Genomic DNA, 13620 nt, shown 5'->3' with positions numbered 1-13620 from the left:
TAATAAAATAATTTTGTTACCTCTCAATCTACAGGCGTCGTTGATGTGGCTGTTTGGGTCCTTTTCGTCCCACGAGGACATGCTCACGCGTCTCCGTTCACAGTCTGCTTAGGTTTCTACTCAAAGTCTGATTTTAAAAACTTTTTTCGAGATGGACACCGACAAAAACCCAGTCCCGGACTCTGTAGTACCCATTGAGAACAAAGATGACGCCGATTCTTTCACAAAGGTTAAGTCAAAAAAGTCTCAGAAGCGAAAACGTGAACAAGATGGAGCGAGCATGGACACAGAGGAGCCCGTGGCAAGCAAACGACCGCAATTTCCGCCCATTTCAGGAGACAAATTACGGGTAACTACACCACGTGCATATATAGACTCTGTGTATTCTCTCGGTTTTGTCAAATAAATACCAATAACTGTACATTTAATGTTATTTGTCATGTTTACAAAGTAGCTTCCCCGACCAAACCATTAACTATTATGCGCACGCGCGGTGTAGTCATGTGAATACACTAAATAAAGCTGCTGTTGTGGTAGTGTGGTTGCCCAAGTAGAATATTCAAATACACAACAAATACTGTGTTTAGGTCGTGACTGTTATTATAATACTTATGATTTCACAGTACTCTGACTGTTTAAAGCACTGTCTACTAAAGCAAAAATACAGTTAGGAAAACAAAACGCATAAATTACTCGTGGTTAATATCAGTCCAGTACTCAGAGGATTAATTAGAAACTTTGAAATTAAGCGTGCATATGAATGTTTCAGTAATTAAATGCACCGTCAGGCACAATAGAAACCCGGGGTTGCTGTTTATATGTACTCTGCAATCTCTCTTTCTACTTCTGTTGTGGATTAGTGGTTTCTGTTATGATGACATTTTTTTCACTGTTTCCTGATGATTTAAAGATCAGACAGTTAAGTGGAAAAAAAGTCACCACATTAAACAATCGTAAACATGTTACATTAGTTGCAGCATTGCTTTGAGTTCGGGTTACAAAGCAAAGATGTTTTCTGATAAATCCTAACCAAATGTCATAGAGTAGTTTTGCTAACATTACACCGTATGATCAGAAATGTTCTTTGTGTTTGTTTGTTTTTTTAAGGGATCAGATGAGATGCGCAAAATCCCAGTTCCAGCTCACAGATACACACCGCTGAAAGATAACTGGCTGAAGATTTTCACTCCTATTGTAGAGAACCTACAACTTCAAGTTAGATTCAACCTCAAAACAAGGAATGTTGAAATCAAGGTAAGCTTCTCCTGTTCATGTAGACTTCGGTGATTTGGTGAGCCTATTTATTACAATGCTTATATACAGTATTTCATCTCTGATATGACTAATATGCCTTCTTTCTTTCAGACATGTAAAGAAACACAGGACATCACCTCACTCCAAAGAGCAGCTGATTTTGTTAAAGCATTTGTTCTTGGATTTCAGGTTGAAGTAAGTACATGAGTTTTCTGCATGTTTTAATTCTGCCTGACTGCTTTTGTACTGAATGTGTATTTGTCAAGCCAAAAGTCAAGTTTTGGCACAGTGGTAGAGACACTTGACTGAAACTTACTTCAGCTCAGTGTAGTTAAATAATCTATTGTTAATACAATAAAAGTTTCCTCCCTGTCAGTAGCCTCCATAAAGTGACTTGTAGTTGTTTTTGCTTTGTCTAAATGTGTAAATTATCTTTAGAAGCTGTCACAGTATTTTATTGTTAATTTTGAGCCTTGCTGGATTGTCACTCGTGATGTAACATTCACACTCTCTCCCCTCAGGATGCTCTGGCTCTCATTAGATTAGATGAGCTCTTCCTTGAAAGCTTTGATGTCACAGACGGTGAGTTTCCACCTCCGTAGCACTTGTGGCTGCTGTTAGAGTCGTCATAATTTCTTACCAGTTCTCTTTCCCTGCTGCATGAAGAATACAATGTTCAACCTCTCGAGATCTATTTAATTGTTCTCCCATGTTTTGGCAGTGAAACCTCTGAAGGGAGACCACTTATCCAGAGCTATTGGAAGAATAGCAGGGAAGGGAGGAAAAACCAAATTCACCATTGAAAATGTCACAAAGACTCGCATTGTGCTTGCAGACACGTGAGTAAATCCACTATTTTGATATGCTACAGTAAAATTACTAATTAATTTTTCACATCATTTGCTTCTTAATCCCTCATTAATTTTCTTTAGCCACCTTTTTGAAGTTGATACGGTTTCACTGCAGCATTAATCAAACATTTAGATTGGGATTTTTTCTCTTGCATTGTTTTAGTCATGATAAGTATTGGAGTTCAATACAGATCTTGCAAAGAAACTCTGTAAAGAAGAGCTTTACTTCTTTGGGATTAAACTTAAAAAAATAAAATAAACTGGCCTGATTTGGTTTGTTAATAAGTGCATAAACATACTATCATATATTACTTACTAACAGTTTTTGTCACACAAATGCTATTTTCCTCTTCACGCAGATGTTTTTGTGGGTACTCTAAAGACAATATAAACAACCTTTCGCATACATCCATACCTGCAGTATGTTTTCTTGTTATGTGCCTTGTATTCATTGTTCATTGAAACTGCGAACACTCTGCTTTGTCTGTCTACAGAAAAGTTCACGTATTAGGATCTTTCCAGAATATCAAGATGGCCCGGACAGCGATATGCAACTTGATCTTAGGTAAGACGAGCATTGTTTTTATAGCACAGTATATCATGTGGTTGATGCTATTGAGGTGGTGCTTTATTGGATGAGCTGGTTGGACACTCTGCTGTCTCAAATACCGTTACTCCTGGAGAAGTACAAGTACTAATTTATTCACTTTGAGGTACTCATTTAAACATTGAAATTTAGATTATAAGACTCCCCTGTGAATCCTTTTATGGATTTCAATTTTGATATATACTTAAATGCAGCAGTAAAAGTGCCTAAATTAAAAGAGGCTAGGCAATAAAGCATTGGAATGAAGCCATTTTTCTGAATCAGGTGTTTAAAAAGACCTGTTATAACACTTAATGTTTTCCGTAAGGAGTGCAAAAATCGAATTTCTTACTTTTTTTTTTTTTTATAAGCTGACAGTCAGCTTAAAGAAAAACCCTAAAACATTGAACAAACAGTTTAGCCAAGTCCTGAACAAACCTATTTAACTGCTGTGCAGCCTTTGCCAGTGTTCAGAGCATCAGTCACCTGACAGCAAATCCATCGAATCTAGCATTAACCATATTTGGAATTGAACTCTTTGTTTACACATTAGTGCTGAGAAGTGACCTTTAAATCCCTTTTGCCCCTACAGGAAGTCCACCTTCAAAGGTCTATGGCAACATCCGAGTGGTGGCTAGCAGGACTGCAGAGAGATTCTAAACCTGAAGCCTGATTGGTTACCATATGTATTTCTCTTCCCCTATTGGCTGGTGGAATTCCTATGTGGGATCTGTGTTGAGACCGTCACTGCCCTTTGGACTAATACCTCGGGTTCTTCTGTAATCTCGTGGTTTCTGAATCAGCTGGTATCAAATATGATTAATAAAATTATGATACGTGCATTAAGGGAATATGGATATCTGAAAGTACGTGTTTGTGCAAATGTGTTTAAAAAAAAAAAAAAACTAAACGAAGCATGTGTGTACTCTTCTTTCCTGGTGAATGAAGATACAAGTCTAGTCAGTCACATCTTGGTCAGGTTTAAAATAATAATAATAAAAAAAGGACAGTCAAATAGAATACTTTCAACATTTCAAAGTTTATTTAAATTTTATTTTTCATACAGTATCAAGTTTCCAACAGTCCCACAGCATAAGATGCAGCATGCAGAAAAAGGAAAAAAAAAGGTTCTCAAACTTAAATCTTCTCATATCCCCACACAAACTAAAAAGAACCCAAGTCCCTCAGAGAAAAGTAGCACTTACAAACTAAAGCGCGGTCTGAACTATACAGAGAACAGAGAGCCAGAACTGCATTTAACAAATACTTATATACAAAAGGAAAAAAAAAAAAAAACATCAAATTTTCCCCTTTAAGCTGAGTACAGTGTGTGGCAGTTTGAGACAGGATCAGATATGCAACTTTTACTGGAATCGAAGCATCTCGCTGACCCGGGTAAAATACAAAAAGTTACATGTAGTTCAGTTCAGTTGGATTACCTCTCATAATATGTGTACATTTACCAAAGTTTGGCAACATCCATATTGTATACCATTAAATTCTTAAATATATTAACATCACCATCCATGTGTAAACAAGAGGATTATTTCAAAAAATTGATCTACATGCACAACAAAAAATATACTTCCATGTCATGCAAGCACAGGGAGGCCCAAGCCGTGCAGAGCTTTGGGATAGGGGAAAAATAGAGCACTCCAGATGCACATCTCTTGACTGAAAACTGTTGTTCAAACCAGCAGTTGACCTCCAAAAGCAAAACCAAAGCTATCCCAATGCTGTTTGCAGTAGGAAGCATTTTCCCTAGAAAATAAAAATCTGGCTGAAGTTATGTTTTTTCTCCCTGTTAGTAGGTCAGAGGGTGAGAAAATGAATTGATTGTGACAGAAAAAAAAGTGGGAGAAGAAGCCAACTTTTGAAATGTACACGTTCAAAGAAAAAAAAACAAAAAACTACAATTTACAGTCTACCCATTGCACACTCGTTATGCCAACATGTTAAGATTTTAAGTGTTTGTGTTGCGCTGAAGAAAACTGACCCATCCTGTGCTGTACTGAGACGTATTCAGAAGGGCTCATTGTTAAGCGGAGGCAAAGCCATCTCCACTTACGGTTAAATAAGCTGAGCACACTTTGATTACCTAATATACACATACTGGTTAACAAAAAAAACAAAAAAAACAAAAAACACGCTGCCTGCAGATAAGTCTCTTAAATTGCTATGTCCTTGCACAAATTGTAATCTCACCATTATTCACTCTCAGTTCTAAGCCAAGTCCGTCCAGCCTCTGTTCCTAACATTAAAGTCTTGAAATACTAATGATTCCACCATCATTCATTAGTCAGTGTGAGTGCAGAGCTAATCTTTGCATTGGAGATTGTCTTAAAGATGCACACTGCTCTATGCAAAATGCTTCACAAGAGTAAACCATGTATCAGTTTGCAGCCACAAATTATTTTTCAAAAGACATTTTCTTGGCATTAATTTTTCTATCTATAATTTTATAACAGGAAACAACGATTATCTCCAACAATATAAACACATTCTTAAGTATAAATAAAACTACCACTCTTAATACAAAAAAAGAAAGGAAAATAAAACTGGAGTTGCTTTCCTAGGAGTGACTGGAAGCTTTACCGGTCTGCAAAACTGCGTGCGTAAGCTAAAATGGAGAACAACAAAAAAAAAAAATTATTTTGATTTGCTTCTAATATGACTCGTAGTCGAGCAGTTGGAAGCGTCACGAGCCCATTTGTCTGGCATGAATGACTGCTGTGATGATGGGTAATAACTTGGACTGGTTTTCTGGATATGTTCTGGTTGGCACTTCATACCCTACACTTTCTAGTTGTGCTGCAAGTCAAGTGTTAATACACTACACACTTCCCCTCACGAGACAACCATAGATATACTTGTATTTTTTTTCTTCTTTATAAAAAACAAGAACAAAAAATAAATATCAAAAATAACAATTAACAAAAAGAAAAAAAGAAAATGAAAGGATGAAATATGAACAAGCCAACCAGCCTCTTCACCGCATCCCCTTCCCCCCCCTCATCCAAAACCGGAGATGCTCTTGCGAATTACAAATAGATGTCCTTCAGTCTCTTAAAGTGCTACGACCGGGTTATTGAGAGGATTTACAGTTCAATAACACTTCAAAGTTGGCTTCACGAGGCCTGTGTTTTGTTTTGTTTTTTCTCAAAAAGAAAAAGTGGCTTCACAGAGAGAGAGAAAGAGAGAGAAAAGAAAGAAAAAAAAAAAGAGAGAAAGAGCGAATACTTCCATTGATTTACACAGAGAGCGTTTTGCCGGACGTCTTGAGCAGATCTTCAGAGATGGTGGAGAAAGCGAGAGTCGAGGACAAAGGGGGGGATTCAGCAAGCGGAGAGCGCTCACACATCCACCACCATCTTTTTGTGTATATCGAGGCCACCAACCACCTGGATGAAAGTGCGAAAGGAAGGAATAGAAAAGAAAATCTTTAATAGAGTGCTGTTAGTGCTGTGGAGGTAAGCATTAAAGTTCACATAGTTTAGTTTTCTTTATAAAGTGCCAATTCACAACAACAGCACCCGAGCTTTATATTTATATGCAAAATTTATGAATAAATTTTGATATGTGCTACGTTCAACAGTAAAAAGCCAAAAGTATTAGAGAAGAAGCTAACAATCAATCATCTCTGATGAACAACATGTGGCAAGAGTGGAAAGGAAGAACTCCCTTTTACCAGGAAGAGACCTGCAACAGAATCCGTCTCAGGTTAAGGCACCCATGCCCAAACAAGACGGCCCCTTAAAAACATTTTGACCTGCACAATAGAAGAACACCAATGTTTGGTACTGCTATTTTTAAAAAGTTGTCATCTTTTTATTACTGCCATTAAAAGGTAACCTGTTATGACCTTATATACTGAGAAAACAACTCAGTGTATTTTTAACTGACTAAAAATAAACATGTTGGTTCAGAGGGTAAACAGATTACTGTACATTACCTGTGAATATACGGCCTTCACCTCATTGTAAAGTGATTTCATATTGGTAACGTTTCATTCACCACATAACCATCAACAAGCATGTCAGTTTCACTATGAGTGACCGCATCAACTACAAGTTCTCGCTGTAACACTGCTGTGGAAATGCCGAAATGTAACAATGGGATCAACGGCATCCTGAGAAAATCTACTAAATTTATTCTCTTATTTTTACACACTTTCTCTTCCGTTGTTACTTTTACACAACAGTGTTGCTAATACTACAAAGCAAGAATAAAATCATGTCATGGAGCCTTTTCCTTGAACCTTGAAGTGTTTGAGCTGCACTGCTTCAGTAAGAAAAAAAAAACTGATCTAATACTCTCCTGCACCACTCTGAAAATACACTCCCACGAGGACAGAGCCATTTTAGTTCATGGCTCCAGAGATATAGCTGTCAAATGTGGGGCTCATGTCTGTCAGTTGGAAGTGGAGTCTTTCATTTTAGAATATGTCTCAGAGCAAAGCCATTTCCACTGGGGTCCGACAACAGACGAGTCGGTGTATCACACTTTTCAACAAGATGACACTAATTGTATTGAGAGAACTTCATTTGCATCTGTGATCTTAAATTAGATAATTACAGCCACATACTTTCTAGTTAGTTTATGCATATCAGTACGACAGCAATGAGAATATTGATCTGGGTCAGCGCTTTTACAAACCAAATAACGCTCATCACTGCCGACCTTAAATTTGCTGGATGACACAGATCCTCCTACAAATGCCGTAAGTACACACCAGGCTATGTTTACAGCCCTTGACACCACATTTCAACAAGGAAGTGTGAAACTGAAACCCAATGCCGTTGAGCCTAAGCAAAAAGTGTTTGTGTTTCCAGAGTTTTCCGCCCCTTTGACATTTGCTTCCAACATACTAGGCTGCATCAGCACAAATGTCACCACCCCAAAATACCCCAGGAGGGCTTTGACTTACTGCACAGAACTCTTCAAAGGATATCCTGCCGTCTCCGTCCTTGTCTGCATTGATAATGGTCTTGTCCACGATCTGCTGGAGCTGCGTGTCCTTCAGGTTGTTGCCTACCATCATCTTCAGAACCTGGAAGAGCTCGCCATTGGAGATGTAGCCATCCTTGTCCATGTCATAGATCCTAAAAGCAACTGTGGTGCAGGGAGTGGCATGGGGAGGGGAGGGAGCAGAAGCACAGGTAGTTGGAAGTCTAAACCAATCAGCCTTTATTATATATAGTCTTTAACTCTTCTTTAATATTTAAATGGTTGTTTTTTTCCCTTTTTTTAAAAAAGAAAACTTGACTAGCTCATGAAAGGTGACCCAAAAGGTTAACACTGTGCACTATAAAGGACATACTACCCCAAGGGAATTTGTGTTGCAGCAGCAAGGTGACGTGAGACAAACAGAAGAGGGGAGTCACAGGGGACAAAGCCCCTGACTGGTTTTACTCCCAAAGCAACAAAACAAATGGATGTGCTTGAGGATAAGAAACTTGTTCTACTACCCATGGCTACATGTGACTTAAGCGAAGAAGCAGCTTTACTTACATCGAAGCTTCTGCTCTTTGTCCCCCTTAACGCTGAACTGTGAAACACCCTCGATAAACTCTGTGAGAAAAGAGAACAGAACAGCAATCAGTGCTGTAGGTTTACAGCTAAACCAGGCTTCCCACACAGTCCTGACTTCAACATGGCATTTTAGAAACATCTCGATTTTATGGAATTTGCTCTTTAAATAGTATATTAAGAAAAACTTACACAATACAGAAGCATAACAACATCAAGTTTATTATCAAAACACAGAAGAGCTCATTTATAGACAAAGACATACACTGTTCTGAACTGTTCATTTGTTAAACTTGAACTTTATGATGATAATTCTTTTCATTAACTCTCTCTCTATATATGTTTTTTTTTTCTTTTTTTGTGGAAAGTGTTACTACTGTACAGAAGAATGTCCAGGTTGCAAAGTCCACAGATATCGAACCTGGGCTATTTTTAAGCCTGCACTATGACTGAATTTCCAAGATAGTGGCACATTTGTAAACATGCAGACCAATAAAAGCAATCCTTATCTTTATGCAATAGGGGCAATTCCCCATCATGTGTGAATGACGTGTTCAGAATGTGGACTTTGTGCCCCATTGAAATGCAAATGACCTTAAAAGCAGGTGGCAGAATATTTTAATGGACTGGAAACAAAATAAAATAAATGGTTTTAGCATTGAAAACCAGCAACAGGTCTTATTAGTGGAACAGGATGCTGGATTCTACAAGACGGAGAGGAGCTGAATGAGCTTGTTGGATTCAAGGAACTTTATTCAGTCTTGTTTTGTTTTTTTTAGATGTGGCACATAATATGGCACATATTGTAGTATTTCTTCAAAGAAATACTACAATATGTGCCATATTTGCAGTGGTATTACTCTTAGTTATTGTACTGGCTGACCCAAGCTATGTACTGTAGGCTATTTCGCACATATCTTTAGGAAGCCTGGATGCTACTGCTTTACATAATAGTGAAATATGAATAGTCACTATCAAAAATGAATTTGCAGCACGTCTCCTCCTATGTTGTTGCTTTTTTTGGCTCACTGCACACCAGGCCTCCTGTAGCAGGCAGTATCTATTGATTCCATGTGTTTAGGTATGAGAGTAATACTTAAACCATGAGTAAACTAGAAGAATGAAAGCAAAGCAAACTTCCACTTAAGAACCAGGTTTGTTGCTGAAGTCACAAATGTGTAAAGGATTTTTTTTACTGTTAGTCAAATCCCCACAAGCAGACAGCTTTATTGCATACCTTTAAAGTCCACTTCTCCATTCCCATCTGTGTCGAATATGTCGATAACCCTTTGCACCAGTGGGTTCTGTTGCAGCTCTGGCAGCGACATGAACTCCTCCACGCTGAGTGAGCCAGAGTTATCTAGGTCGAGTTTCTTAAACCTCTTCCCTAGCCTCTTAATCTCATCAGCATCGACTGGACAAAAAGAAAAAGCAAGAGAAGACATGGGTGAGACATTGTCTTTCAAGACATTTAGCTGATGGCATTTTCTATCTTGTTAGATAATGAAAATTATGAGCAAACAACCACAAGTGTGCACGTGTCAAGTGCCTGACAGGCCCAAGTTCTATACAAGAGCATGAGGGGAAAAAACAGCTAAAAAGTGACAATGACAAATGCATAGTGCACTGTGCACCTGCAACAACATTAGCCCAAGACTGAGCAAACAAAACCAAACAAAGAGCAATAAATCAAACACACAAAAACACTAAGTCAGAGGATATTTATGCTACCAAATAAATATCATTATAAATCTCCGCATGAAATGTAGTCATAGATTTTGATGGTCACCACTTGTAACTAGGTCAAGGACACTACTTCTAGCCTGCAGAGGCCTGGACTACCTGCTACTAGCTGCAGACCCACAGTAAGCATGGTACAATTTGTTCTGCTCTTTTCTAGCCATACCTGAAATAGATGCAACTACAAAACAAAGCTCCATTTGGTAGCAAACCTAACATGAAGCAAACTGCTCCTGCTCTGAAAACACTGCCATGGATGTAGATGTTTTTTAAAAAATGAGTAAAAGGCAGAGAAATGAGAGCTGACAAGAAAGAGTGGAGGAGGGAGTAACAGAGGAGTTATCAGAAGAGCGACACAGAGACGAGTACATAAATATAACTTACAGCCTTTGTTGTCTACTTGTGCTTTTTTATCATAAGGGGTCTGGTGGATCTTTTCTTCCCTTGCCATGAGAAATAGTCTCCACTCCCCGGCCAGTATACTGAGCAATGGTAGTAGTAATCCACAAGCAATCACAAATCCAGTTGTTAATTACTATATAAGCTCATTCACAGAGAGTCAGGTGATCATACTGGCCAACCACAAACTACTACTACTTTACCCACTTTAATATGAGTGCTAAATGGCACAGGGTGTCTATTAAACTTCACAAACAGCTAACAGAAGGAAGAGTCACAATCAAGAGGTGTGACAAAGGTTATGAACTTATTCTAGTCACGATCAGGTTTAATTTCCTCCACAAGGCCATCCAGTTTAGTTAAATGGCAAAGATAAGATCGACTTAGGAAGAACAAGCTTTGTGGTGGTAACTGTAAGGAGTTACAGTTGGAATTTCTTGTAATTCTTGATGTGAGCACAGTTAGTGAAATGTAATAACCACTAAAGATACAACTGTCATCAGAAGAGTAAGAACCTGCATTCAAACTGACGCAATGTAGGGAACATACACATCTCATATTTTGGCTACGAAGCTCTAAATGCACATGTGAATGTCTGGATTCTTACAGGATGTTATCCTATTGTTCCGCTTTCTATTATACGATGCAAAGAGAGAGATGGGTGTGGGTTGTGTTTTGGGTTTCAGAGCTCGAACACGCTGTGCTACATCAGCTCGATGACTAATCAGAGTGCGAGTGTGGTGGAGGAGTAGGGGAGGAATAAAGGAGTGAGAGAAAGACAGATTGAGAAAGTTGGAAAGGACATGACCACAGCAGCAGCCACTGCTGGTTGCAAGCAAAGCTTTACGTGAAGAAAAACAATACACTGTTGAAATCCACTTTATAAATATTCTTTATGGGTCCCTGCAGCATGTGTATCTCATCATCATGATAAATGAAAAAATTCATCTAGACCAACACCGTGAGCCAATAAGTTTTGATTTAATGCTCCTCTATTGACCGTTAGTGATTCTGTGTTCTTTCTAATAATAAAGCACATGACAGTCACATGATCACAAATTGAATTTTTATAGCACCTTCAAGCCAATAAAATTCAAAGGGCACTGAGAGAACAGTAACAACATTGTATATTGTAAATGACTCAACTACAGAACTCTGTTCATTGGTCCTTGGAAATAAAATATAAAATCGCATGTCAAATTTCCCAGGAGACTAAAAATATGTACAAATCCATTCAAAGCACTTAGAATGTCTCCAAATAAAGGCCGTCTCCAAAGCACAGTGCAATATGCTTGCCATATGGTGTACTACAAAGCTGGAACAATAAGCAGATCAATTAATTAGTCAGTTGTGCCAATTAATCGTGAGCAATCTCATTACAGCTTTCAGCATCTTTACTATTACACTGTTAATAAACTATCCATGTGCTGTGTAAGTATGTGTACATTTAAATTAATGATGTCAAAGCCACTCTGATTTTCCCCTGTTTAACAAATCAAGACGTTAGTCTGCATCAAATATCCACGACATCTGAAAACCCAGATTTATTTCTAATGAGAGGTCAGCGGTTCACTTCACTTATATGTTCCCGATATGACAAATCTACACACAAGAACACATTCACAAGCTGATAAAGACCACAGGGTGTCTGTGTCTACCAGGCACGAGTTATCAGAGGCGAGCACACGGCTGTCCTGCGACACAAAACACTTCCTTATCAGCGGCCTCCTGTTTCCTGTGCCCAGCAGATGACACCATCTTAGCTCATAACCATTTAGCCCGTGAAGGGGTATCAATGCTACAGATAGGCACCATATTGTGTTAGTACGGTAAATCAAAGCCATGTTTGAGATAATCTGTCACACAGCCGGACAGGTCTTTTTTCAGGGTGTTAAATCTTAGTATAGATACTTCTGACACACATCCAATAGATCTTGAACACTCCACGTTCTCCAAATTAGATCAAAACCAATAGCAAAGAATAACTCCGGGCAGCCCTCTCTATTAGTTCATCAGTAACTTTAAAAATACAGAGCACTTGTCACCAAATATCAGACTGTCAATTTTAGAGTTTAATGATGGGTGGAGTAGGGAGTGTTGAATCTGCATGAAAATTTAAACACATCAATTTAAAAATAAAAAATAAAAAAAATCATCGCACAAAAACAACACTACAAATGCTTTATTTTCTCTACGATAAAAGAACAGGTATGTTTACAGGTGCAGGCTGCAGCCTGACTGCTCATTAGTTTGTCATCTCTTGAAGTTCAGGGTCTGGCTGCTGGGCTGGGGTCAGAATTCACTCAGCTTTAACATCATACTGGGGTCTTATCTAGCTCAGTGTTAGCATGCTCTCTGCGTGCAAAGAGCCAAAGTTATGTGTACATAATGCAGCCGTTTCCATCCTGGATAAAGTTTGCACACCACTCTCTCATCCTTTTGTGCAATAAAAATAAACATAATGGCCATATCCACGCTGCAGACTCTGCCACTATTTTCCTCCTTTGGCACACAAACAGAAATCAGCTGACTACAGTGCAAGTGGAGGTGGAACCAATAAAAAGGATCGTTAGGCACTCAAACTAACAATTCCAAGAAATTGAACTACTGGGAATTGGCTCTTGTAGAGAACCGGTTCTCGATTCCCATTCCTATTCTTAACAGAAATCTTGTTAAACAATCTGCTTTTTAAAAGGGTCCACAGAATCAACTAGTTGTATTTGTAGTGGCACACTGTTCCAAAGGCTGGTGTCACACTGAAAGGCGCCTCCGGTCGTTAGTCATGTGCAAAGAAGAACTAAAACTTTGCAGCAACTGTGTGATGCAGTTGAATCTATGCCATTTAAGGCAGTTCTGAAGGCAAAAGGAGGACCTCAATAAAAAGAATAATAATTACTTGCCTCAGAATTCCATACTCAGCTTTGTAAGGACAAGGAAAAACCGTTCACAAAACCGTAACCTCAAAGTAACTCCCTGTCTCTGTTTAAGTTCCGTTTTGTGCTACAAAGTCAGGTTAGTAGGATAAGCTGGATGCAGTTCTGATGAAAAAGTACTGTGACATTTACAACACATAAACTTTGGCGCAGCCGCTAAGCAGGGAACATCTTAACACTGGATCCAGATCCCTTGTTGCTGTCAGGACCTGCCGAGTGAGTAGGTCCATGTATTATTCATGGAAGCAAGGACATCGGCCTTCCTTTTCCAGTGTCACACCAACAAGCCCCATGTCTGCTAGATTCACACACACAGAGGGGAACCTAC

General features: G+C 38.7%; 2 protein-coding genes across 2 annotated transcripts in view; one reads left to right on the top strand and one right to left on the bottom strand.

Annotated features, from left to right (window-relative positions):
• The first annotated feature begins 50 nt into the window (after nucleotides 1-50).
• Nucleotides 51-3533, top strand: pno1 (partner of NOB1 homolog). The gene is made up of 7 exons (XM_080868333.1): nucleotides 51-349; nucleotides 1108-1254; nucleotides 1366-1449; nucleotides 1776-1836; nucleotides 1976-2093; nucleotides 2600-2670; nucleotides 3284-3533. Exons 1-7 carry the CDS (start codon nucleotides 152-154, stop codon nucleotides 3349-3351), a joined length of 747 nt encoding a protein of 248 aa, XP_080724459.1. The 5' UTR covers nucleotides 51-151; the 3' UTR covers nucleotides 3352-3533.
• Nucleotides 3534-3711: 178 nt separating this feature from the next.
• The window catches only part of LOC308387935 (calcineurin subunit B type 1), a 30938-nt gene continuing 21029 nt past the window's right edge, over nucleotides 3712-13620 (bottom strand). Inside the window, exons 3-6 of the mRNA XM_080868334.1 lie at nucleotides 9458-9634; nucleotides 8203-8262; nucleotides 7619-7803; nucleotides 3712-6092 (exon numbers count right to left, since the gene is read on the bottom strand). Of these exons, the coding sequence (XP_080724460.1) occupies nucleotides 6045-6092; nucleotides 7619-7803; nucleotides 8203-8262; nucleotides 9458-9634 (470 nt within the window). The 3' untranslated portion in view covers nucleotides 3712-6044. The remainder of the gene's footprint in view (nucleotides 6093-7618; nucleotides 7804-8202; nucleotides 8263-9457; nucleotides 9635-13620) is intronic.

The sequence above is a fragment of the Rhamphochromis sp. 'chilingali' genome, assembly GCF_963969265.1.
Source record: "Rhamphochromis sp. 'chilingali' genome assembly, chromosome: 20".
Lineage (NCBI taxonomy): Eukaryota > Metazoa > Chordata > Actinopteri > Cichliformes > Cichlidae > Rhamphochromis > Rhamphochromis sp. 'chilingali'.
The sequence above is the reverse complement of the archived record's forward strand: the minus strand, read 5'-3'. Positions and strand labels throughout refer to the sequence as shown.